Source organism: Anneissia japonica, unplaced genomic scaffold (genome assembly GCF_011630105.1).
Source record: "Anneissia japonica isolate Jap-2015-1 unplaced genomic scaffold, ASM1163010v1 scaffold287858_len863314_cov180, whole genome shotgun sequence".
Lineage (NCBI taxonomy): Eukaryota > Metazoa > Echinodermata > Crinoidea > Comatulida > Comatulidae > Anneissia > Anneissia japonica.
In genome coordinates, this window is record NW_022693771.1 from 147,295 (window position 1) to 158,492 (window position 11,198).

The 11,198-nt window shown below is 33.8% G+C and overlaps 2 protein-coding genes across 2 annotated transcripts in view; one reads left to right on the plus strand and one right to left on the minus strand.

Moving 5' to 3' along the window:
- The window catches only part of LOC117100893 (poly [ADP-ribose] polymerase 1-like), a 144,769-nt gene that overhangs the window by 35,314 nt on the left and 98,257 nt on the right, over nt 1–11,198 (minus strand). The window contains exons 17-19 of the mRNA XM_033240724.1: nt 10,467–10,589; nt 8,259–8,387; nt 229–327 (exon numbers count right to left, since the gene is read on the minus strand). Coding sequence (XP_033096615.1) covers nt 229–327; nt 8,259–8,387; nt 10,467–10,589 — 351 coding nt within the window. The remainder of the gene's footprint in view (nt 1–228; nt 328–8,258; nt 8,388–10,466; nt 10,590–11,198) is intronic.
- Nucleotides 1,058–6,719, plus strand: LOC117100895 (neuromedin-U receptor 2-like). The gene is made up of 2 exons (XM_033240726.1): nt 1,058–1,265; nt 2,131–6,719. Exon 2 carries the CDS (start codon nt 2,131–2,133, stop codon nt 3,274–3,276), a length of 1,146 nt encoding a protein of 381 aa, XP_033096617.1. The 5' UTR covers nt 1,058–1,265; the 3' UTR covers nt 3,277–6,719.

The window sequence follows — 11,198 nt, forward strand, 5'->3', positions numbered from 1 at the left end:
CACCACTATGATGATCTATCCATTAATTTGTGCATACTCTTTCTATGTGATTTTTCACATTTCTGTGACCTTCACCATTTTTTCACTTTTTCATCCAAAAATATAATCACAAATATGCTCCACTCCACTAAATTTTATGATGATAATTTGTACAAAAAAAATATAATGTATATATATGAGCATAATATGAATACATAATCTCCTTGGCAGAAGTAATGCAAGACTTACATCAAGGACTTCTAATTTGTAGCTGCTATGGGTTTTTGCATGGGTATTGGCAACATATGTTGTTATCATATCAAACTCATCACTCCCTTTCTCTACGACCTAAGTAGAAAAAATATGATATGCATAATTAAAATTCATAAAGTTTGTAAATTTATCATGTCATCATCATACCTGCAATGTTATTTTCATATAGTCAGATTTCTATTTCAAGTTCATTTGAATTTTTTGGGAAGGATAAGTTTAATAAGCATGCTGACTCAAAAAACAATATCAATATTTTGGAATTTATCTAAACTGCACAACAGCTCCATAATAGGATGGATGAATTGAATGGTAATACAGTACAAGCTATAGCAAGTACTTATAATAAAAAGAGATGGCTGCCTAATCAGCTTTTTAGAAACATAGTTTGGAAAAAACAATATCTGTTTTTACATAGCAAATTTTTAACCAGTTTTAAAAACTCTGGACCAACCATGGTTAATAAGATTGTTGTTGAAAGAAAGTTCACAAAATCACTCATGAACTATAGTCAAAAAGAGTCATTCAAATTAGTACTTACAAGTAAAATAATAGTCATAAAAAATTAACTACATTCTATCCCTTGACAACTCTCAATAAAAAAAAGTGTTTTTGCTACAAATGCATTATTCTTAATGAGGTCAAAATCAATAAACAAGGCTTAATGAGGGAATCAATGTTTACTGCTTTAGCTTCTTTGTAATGACAAAAGCCTTGAAATTTAAAGAGTACAGAGCTCATAGTAGTAGTAAACAGAAATAAATATTGTTTAATATTTGCAAAATATGCAGGCAGGTGTGTTGATAGAAAAAAAGTATATAAAGCCGGAATGAATCATATAGCTTTTGTATAATACATTTTCAACAAACATCAATATATTTATTCAGTATGCATCGTCTTGCAAAATAAATTACTGGTAAATTTAAAGCTTAATGTTAAATGCAATCGAAGACAGTACTGTTTTTGCTGGAATGGTTTAACAACATTTTAATGCTGACCAGTGGATTAAATATAATGTAAGTACTTAGTATAAGATGTGTAGGTACTGTTTCTTGAAATTTGGATGCATCAGTCAGGAAAACAATTGTTTGCTTTTAGACATTAAAAAACATTTAGACATTTAAAAAAAATAGGGATGTAATGGATTAGTTTCCAACTTTGGTTATAGTGGATAAAGCATGAAGTTCTTCTGCAATTTGTTTAATAATGACTTGTTTATATCAATTAAAATATTGTAAAATAACAATTTTACACTAACACACTACTTTAGTGAGAGCAGCTGATACAAAGGCATATGTCCATCAGACATCCTCCACTGATAATACATCACACACCCTTCCCCGATAATACATCACACATCCTCCCCTGATAACATACAACATCATAACATACACAACATACATAACAGACATCCTCCAGACATTCCGTCAACAACTATTTATGCATTTGAAAATCACTTCCTGAAAAATATGGCTCTGGCAAAGGAAAAAATAAAATAAAATATAAAAAAATATAATATTCAAAATCAAATTTTTGTTATTTGTAGATTCTGCACTGATTTTTCTTTAAAAGAAGAAAAAAAAAGTTTTATGGAAATTGGTTGAGTATTAGTGAAGTTATTTTGCAGAAATTTTCTTCAATATGAACTTTCATAAACTGCAAAAACCCAAATCTGCTCAAAATTCTGATTTTCTGACGTTCTGGGTGCTAGCAGGAAATTAGAAATTGCGACAAATGTAGGGTTTTGCCACAGCCGGTCACTAATTATTATAATGATGTTGGCTAGACAGTGAAACACAATGATAGTTGCTAAGACCACCACTCCTTTTACAAGTACAATATTAATTAAAATCTTTTTCTTTGGTTGATCCTTTTTTACAGATGGCATATACTGAAGAGAATTTGACTGACTTTTTCTCATTTTCCAGTTACTCCTCAAGCAGCTACCATCACGTTAGCGACTCTAACTATCATGAAGTTGTGTATGACAAGGCATCAAAAGTTATAATCAAAGCCATCATGCCAATCATTTTCATTATTGGTATCACTGGTAATGTCTTAGTAATCTTAATGATAACTCGTTGTCGTTTGTTTCATACACCAACGAACATATATTTAGTTAGCTTGGCTCTGGCCGATCTAACCTTCTTACTAGCATCCACAATAAGACGTTGGGTCATTTACTCTACAAGTCCAGTGTTAGTGGAAGATGTTGGAGGTCTTGGAGATAAAGCAGTTTATTTTTGTATCATTTTCGAGAGTATTTCTAACTGGAGTGGAGCTGTATCTTGTGCAATGATTCTATTTATAGCGCTTGATCGTTACTTTGCAATCTGTCATCCGATTCGTTTCAGAATAATTAGCACCAATATAACTGCAATATATATATCAATAGCTGTATGGCTAATACATCTGATCCCTACACTGGCATACTACACTAATCAGACTTTAATTACATATAGACTCAAATGGGAAGTAAGTACAAACATTATGGCACACCCTAAAACCTCAACCCTATGCACATCAAGATACACTAGTGACAACATAAAATACCTGTATCTCATGGATGAATTTCTGGCGATTTTAGAGGTTCCCATTATCATAACTCTATATGTTCTAGCAGTCAAACAGCTAAAGAGAAATTCTATGAAGACACTTGGAAAATATCAATTAGCTAAACGGCGACGTGTGATAAACATGCTGATTCTGACAACAGCTCTGTACATTATTTGTGTCATTCCCCTCAATTTCAACCTTCTCATTTATGAATTTGATATCAACATTTTTGCAACATCTCATACTTTCCACTATGTGACAGCACTACTACTGTACATTAACTCTGCAGTAAATCCTATAATATACATGCTGGTACGAAGTGATTTTCGGAAAGCAATGAAACAAGTGTTATTCTGTAGAAAAACAGAATTAAAAGAAAGTTTAACATTGACTACCGACAGTCGCACCAAAAGGACACGGCAAAGTATTGAGATGAGAAAGCTTGAAAGGTGCAGTAGTATTGCTGACTAATTTTTCTTACTAAATTTGTAAATAAAACATATTTACTCCATATCATATAATTTATGTGTATATACTGTACTGTAATTCTAAAGGTATAAAAATACTAGTGATGCCTATGACCTCAAGTCTCAAAGAGCCCTATAATTCTAAAATTTCAAAGTATTATATATCATATAATATACCTCATACGTTTACATAGATTCTAGGCATTTGATTGGTTAAGAAGTGGGGCAATAAAAGTACTATTCCCCTCAAAAAGTACTATTCCCCTCAAAAATAGTACTTTTTTGACCTGTTGTGAGTAGAGAACAGACGTCAACCGTGTTATGATTGGTCAAACGAACATGTGACAGTGACAGGTCGAAGGGCAACACATGTGCTGCTTGTTTTGTTTTGATATGGAAACCAAGCACAGAAACTCGGTTCGAACAATAGAGCTATTATATCCATGGAGGAATATATTATTCCTCCATGTTATATCTCTATGGTTCGAACGCAACAAGAATAAAAAGGCATAACATGTTTATAAACTTATACTTCATCCTCTCAGCTCGAATCAATTGGAGTTTCCCATCTGTCTTGGCGGTATAACAGTTAATTATCGTGTCAACAGTAGTTCTAGACTTACCACGTATTTAATTAATAACAATATAAATTACAACTTCATCGTTATTTTTTTGAACAATTATAAGAAGAATAAGACAGCATCAGGGCTGCCAAGAGGGGAAACTGTAACAGTAAACTGCGCGGAAGGCACAACAAATTTTTTTGAGAGGCCCTGTCAATTTGGAGGGGTTTATAGGGGACATTTTTGAGGGCACATGATAGTAATTATTATTTTTGAAAGAAATATTGAAAAAAAATGCTACTTTCAATTTCTATGGGCAAAAAAAAAAAAGCTTAAAAAAGTAAGCTTGGGCCACGGGGACATTTTCCCCCTGCATGCTCTCGGTGGCCCTTGACCTTTTCCCCTGCCCAACTCTCGGTGGCCCTGGACAGCAGAGGAAAACAGTCCTTCCATGACGTAGCGACGGGTTGGTGAGTGCGTGTTGTCCAACAGCAATAAATATTTCACAAACCTGTATAGAGGCCGGGTATCACTGTTAAATAAATCACAGGAGTCCTAAACGTTTTATGATAGGGTTGCAGAGAAAATCTTCCGACTTCGTGGTTAGAAAAATATTTGCAGGCAACAATAACATCAATAATATAATAATAATAATAATAATGATAATAACAATAATAATAATAATAATAATAATTGAGAATATATAGCGCAAATTATAAACAATGTTAAAATCAAATGCTCTTTAGACTGGAAGTTACGATGTTTCCTTAAAAAATAATATTTTAATTAATTTTATAAATTAATTTTTAAAATATTGCTTTTGTTGATATTGTACGATAGGCTCATAATAGGCCTAGATTATTTATCATTTTAAATTTTTTTATTTATAATTTTTAAATCACCAAGTCGAAGATGTTTCTCTATCTGCAACCCCATCATAAAACGTTTAGGCCTAGGTACTCTACCAACTACGTCATGGAAAGACTATTTTTCCTCTCCTGTATATTTTTTTTACTTGTTAAAAAATATACGAATAAAGAGTAGTAATTCATTTATTTATTGTTAAATTGTGATAAGTTAAGAACTACTGTTGACACAATAAGTTCATTACAGTAAAACAAACAAGTTATGTTTTTTATGGCATGACAAGGTTTGTCTTGTCCTTTTGTGTTATTGTTTTTAATGTTTAATTGGTGAAATAAATTAAATGAATGATTGTTGCTTTCGAACAGTTTCTGCTGTGGTTTCATATCAGAACCAGTCAAAACAAACAAGCAGTACAGCACAGCACGCAGAACACATGTGGTGCCTTCCTTCGACCTTTGATTGTCACGTGCCTGTTTGGCCAATCAGAACACGGTTGACGTCTGTTCTCTACTCGCAAGTGTCGCGATGTGCAAACTCTAGGCCCACTAGGCCCTACATCGCGCTGCTAACAAAGGGGACTGCGACCTCTACGATGAGATTATCCCCTGACCGCGTCACGGATCAGCGAGTAGACGATAAACAAATATGGAGGCTGCTCGTTTCGAGATGAGGGAGGACTAGCCTAGGCATAGCATTACTTCTTGATAAAGCAGATAGAAAAAGTACCAAAAGACAAATTAAATATGTCTTATCAATATTCGACAAATATATTGCAAAACGATGGGTGCTGTTGAAATTGAGGAAATAAGCAAAGAAGAGCTAGGCACACTCTTTGATCGCCTAGGGGCCTAGCTAGTCGAGTAGTAGTAGGCCTTGTATATGCCTCTAATATAACAGGCTAGGAAGTAAGTACTTTTTTAGGCCTCGCAGAATCTATGTATGAGGTATATAAAACAAATATTGAATGCTCTATATTTGGAAACAGTGAAATATATTGCCCCTTGTTGATGTGGAGACCGTAGCCTATCTTCCCTCGGCCCTCGGGAAGATAGGCTACGGCCTCCACATCACCTCAGGGCAATAGATTTCACCATTCCCTTCATGAGCAGTCAATATTGTGATATTTCAGTGGGTTTATACTAGAGTGAAGCATTTGCATAAAAAATGCATGAAAGTTAGAGAGGTCAGCTTACACTACAAAAGGGACTTACAACTGTGTTGTGTTAAATGCAGCTGTACACCAATTTGTAAGAGTATATTGATTGAGTTAACTTACTATATTTATCTATATTATAATTGATTGTTATCATGATTGTAAAATATGACTTGAATTTTACGTGGAACGAAATAGTAGTGCTATGGCCTTCATATAAAAAAAAAAACGTGTTTGAGTCATGGGCTGTCATTCAATTGTACTTGGGCAAGGCAATTTATCTACATTCCAAAATAAAAAAGTGAGCATTTAGCCAATGTCATTATAAGTATGTTGGGCCAATATAGTTTGCATGATGTATCAAATCTTTTAGCCAAAGTTTATCTAAACATGTTGGGCAACCATAGTCTTTTAAACAGGATGAATCAATGTTTGTCTGTTCTATTTTCTCTATGGTCTGATGGAAACCCCTTTTTATCCAACAGACTGAGTCCACATTAACTCAATGGTCTAGCCAATGCTAATGCAGTTTGTATGACAGTGTACCAGAGGGGCACAGGCCAACTGGAAAAAAAATATTGTATTTAAAAATTAGATAAAAAAAATCCTCTATTTTGGATGAATAACTGTTTAAATTAAATACATAAAATGCTATAGCTTCTGGTGATTTTCCCCTAAGAAACAAAGGTTTAAATATATGAATAAACTTATAAGATTTACAGTAACCAAGTATGTCTACTTGCAAATGTGTTCCAACAAATGTTTCTGCTTATTGTATACTTGTATTCAAACATAATCTGTACAGAATAGAATGTAGTTTAAAAAAAATAGATCAGTAATAAAAATGATAATGAGTTAAGCAAATGGCCGAGAGGTATCGTTCCTGATTCTTGTGCTGAAGAATGGTTTAAATGGAGTCCGATTGTCTGGCTGCTCAAATAACCCTCATATGTGGCAAAGACAAGCCAAACCAGTCACTCGTCGCAAAAATCGATTTTGAGTTATTATTACAGGGTGGTTAAAGAGTAAAATAAGAGCGATAAAATGGTAAAAAATCGTTCAAATTCGACATTTCCTTCTGAAGTTACAAGCATTTAAGCGTACAGCTGTTTGAATAACAATATATGAGAAATTAGCCTTCAAATTTTATGGTTTCAGGCATTTCTCATGCAGAAACTAACATAAAATCATTAAAAAGTGTTGTTTTAACATTGAAATTGGTAAAAATAACAGCACAGCATTATGTATAGATACATAAACCTTAGTTTAGTGAAATAAAATAGATTTTTAAAAATTTTACATTCTAGCATGTTTTTGCTATTTTCTCTGAAACACAATTTGCGACGAGTGACTAGTTTGGCTTGTCTTTGCCACATATTGAGAGTTAGGCGAGTTAAGCACAATGTTTGTATCTGTATGTTTCCACTATATGTTGTAACTATTAATGTCAGGTTGCGCTGCAAACTTCCAATTTCACAGTGAATTTCACATGTTGCACAGGATAAGCCTAACATTTGTAAATCAGAAAAAATAACTACAATGAATTGTTTTATAAAAAGATTGTAATGGGAAATATCTGTATTGTAGTAGTGATGGCATCAGGACCTGCATGATGGAGGGGCTGAATGAGTGAAGCAAGTACTTTGGCTGAGGGACCCTAGGGCTCCCGGTGGAAGTCCAGGGACAGATCCCCCAGGAAGCTTCGAATATTGGATGAAATTCGGTTTTTTAGTAGGCATCAAGATAATGTTTTCTGTGGTGGAGATTCTATATTTTCGTAGGAGGAAATAACTTGAATTGACCCACAAAGGCTGGGGGAGGGGCTGGGGCCCTTTCCCTTACAGTTGGAACTAGCCCCCTCAGCCCCCACCAAATACTTTATTGAGGGAATATCAGTTGTATACTAGCTAACTTTGCTTTTGAAAACAAAAAAGCATTCAGAATTTTTGTACACTCTTAATTTTTTTGCGATTATCAAATAAAGTGTGCATGAAAATAAAGGGCTTTACAGTATAGTTTAGGTAAAAACTGCTAATTTCAAAATATATTTTATACCCCATGTCAAATGCGAGCTTTTCAATTTTTTTAGTCCATTAACAAAATTTTAATATGCTTCAACACTGTGTAATTTGAATAATAAGACATACCACATGTTGACTAGAGACTTAAATTGCAATGCATGTTCTTTATTACTGAACTCGGAGAAGTTGTATCAATCCTACTATTATTTATTTTAGACTCCGCAACCTCCTTTAACATTGCACTTGAACTATTGTAACTGTAGTAGTGTTTATTTAACAGATGTGTTTAATTATAGATGTGTTCAATTATAGACATGTTTAATTAGATGTGTTGAATCAGATCAGTACCATCAAACATCCCTAATGATAAGTATGCACTTACCTCCATTTGGCACTTGAGGCTCTCGTAATGGACATCCACTGGATCTTTAGACTGGTCATCATCACCACCTTTTAATAAACTGTATGCAACTTCTATTTCCAGTAGACTGTCCAACATTTGGCACTTACTCTGAATAATATATACATGTAATTCAATTATTTTTAAATATTGATCACTACCAATATTATCAGAAAATAACTATATAGGTTGATCTCTCAAAATTAGCATAATATTTCATTATTTGGGGGAAAATGCTACTGGAGTTAATTAATGTAATGTAAAGCCACAATAAAGAAATATTTAAACCAAAACCAATCAAAATGTTTATTTCTTATTTTGAAATACTATTGCAAATCTTAATCAGAATAACTATTCAAACTTCTTGATCACTATGTTCCTGTTATGATAATTGATCATTATGGGATGGTTAAAGTTTTAGTTTATACTCATATTGCCTACATCTTGGTAGCTGCATGAAGTTATATAATTATGTAACAGTTTTTTTTTTTGCATGTTATCCATTATGCTTGCTTTATTCAATTTTGAAAGCCTTAATTGATATTAATAAGATTATGACTCCAGACAACATTCTGGTTAGCAGCATTTTTTGAATGGATCATTCTAATTTGAAAGCCTTTTCTTCTCCTTCTAATCATGGAGATATGCTGAAAAATAATTAAAAGTTGATAGCGATGTGCTGTGTTTCTCTTTTCCTCTGTCAAGCCAAACACACTCAAGAAGAAAGTGACCTAAGCATTTTTTAAAGTGGTTTATCACATACATGGTCAAACCAAGACAAACTTTAAGCTGTATGTAGGATACAGAAAATACAAGGGACTTGGAGCATCTATCTTTGTTGATTCAAAAATCCAGTCTAGTAAAGGAAAAAAAATTGGTCTTTTCTTACTGAAAGATCAACTTTTTATTTCCTTTGTTGCCAAGTATATTGTCCAGGAGCCAGGGCCATTAATTGCAGAAAATGACCACATGTTTTTTGTTAAAAATTTACTAAATGAACAGATATTTCAATCATTCTTTCTCAGAATAAGATCGTGACGTTCAAACTAAAACGGAAGACTGAAACCATATACATGCTGAGTATAATCAAATTTAATTTCTTTCACTTAAAAACAGCAAAAATATTTCAAAATTTGCAAAAAAAATCCATATATGTGATATATATCAAAGGGAAAGTGCCCAATCATCAGTGGCGGACCGTCAAGGCAAGCAAGGTATGCAGTGCATACACTGGATAAAACAAATAAAAAAATATAGTTGTACAGTTTCTGATTTCGTTTGATTTAGCATTTCTTAGCCACAATCTTCTATATAAACCTTAATTTTTCGAGTTGTAGGTTATTGGAAAAGCAAAGTTTTTCAATGTTTGGCCTATTTTGGTTCTAGGATAATTAGTCACATTTGGGCCTATCGCATCGTACTCTCAGCGGTTTTCAATATTAACTAATCACATATTCAATGAGTCAATGGAAGTCAGAGCATACCTTACAACACTTAAATTTTCTATTGTGACAACTGTGTGGTGGCGTCAGAATAGCCAATTTAACACTGGAATGGAAACAGTGCTTCCAAGAGTATGTGCGCATGCTCTTCTTCTCGAAAATCAGGACCTTCACTGTCGATCAGGTATTCTATATATATGCCTAATCTCAATGATTAAGGTTTAAATAAATTTGCATGCATATAACCGGTATAGAAGAAACTTCGAATTATTATTATTGTTATTTAAATTGAAACATGTTAAAATAGAGGAATAGGAATTATTTTGAAAAGAAGATACTACAACCATGCCGGTATTAAAAATAACATACATTTGTATTTTGATAGCGCAATCTGATCCTGTATAGTAGTAGGCTTACAAACTTTTCCTACTAGCAGGCCCTAGCATCAGTGGTAGGGGTCTTGAAATGGAAGGGAGCTAATGTGATGGGAAGGTGAAGTGGGGATCGGTGATTAGGTGAGGGTGCTAACTCGCAAAATAATGTGATTTGAGGTGATTTTTAACTACTTGAGCATGATTTGTGAGCGGTGGATGGGCGAGTATTTTTATCAGGGGGAGGGGCGTGTGCGACCCTCGCAGATCCTAGATATGCCATACCCTGCAATTTACCCTACGGTCTGCCACTGCCAAACCTGTCAAATGTAAAAATTAAAATAAAAATATAATGTATAATTGAAAATAAAACAAACCTTAATAACTTCCAAGGTATCCAGAAGAGGTGGTTTCTGAAGTCCAAAATCATGTGGAATCAGAGTGTAGAATCTGTTTGAAGCATCCAGAAAAGCATTGGGACCAGCTTTATCCTCAACATGCTAAAAAAAATATCACATAACTCAATGTCATTTCATTAATTAGAAATTGTTACATTGGGCAGGTATATATCCAATTCAAATCAGGAGGCTAAGTTTGACTGAAACTAATACCCTTTTCACACTGTCACTAGTCTGCAAGTACAGTTGCAACAAGTAGTAAAATACTGTCGGGGTTTGTGTAGTAAAAGGCAAATCCACGTAAAGATATTGAAGGTGAATGAAATTGATGGAACACATTCTGTTAACTGTGAAAAGGGTATTATTGACACAAATGGCAACACTAAACAGTAGCTGGCTTTTGCCTTTTAACATTTTTTCTAAATATAGGTCAGGTTATTCCAGTTGGAAATTGAGTTTATTGTGGATTTCCAATGCCGAGTTAATCATACACCAGCCCTGGTAAGACTTTGTTAGCCTACTCAAAAGATTAATGCTCTTCCATGCCAACACTCACCTCATAGTTTTACAGTGGTAAAAACATATATAGTGAGCTCTTGATATCTCGTACAAGAACAAATCTACAGGAAAAATGCTGTTCCCTTTAAAAAACAAAGTGAGCTTTTGCTATCCCCCCACCCCCATAACAAAAAGCCTTGGTAGATATATAGC

Bases quoted from the DNA above. Each gene is read 5' to 3' on its own strand.
- LOC117100895 (XM_033240726.1), top strand. From the start codon at position 2,131: ATGGCATATACTGAAGAGAATTTGACTGACTTTTTCTCATTTTCCAGT.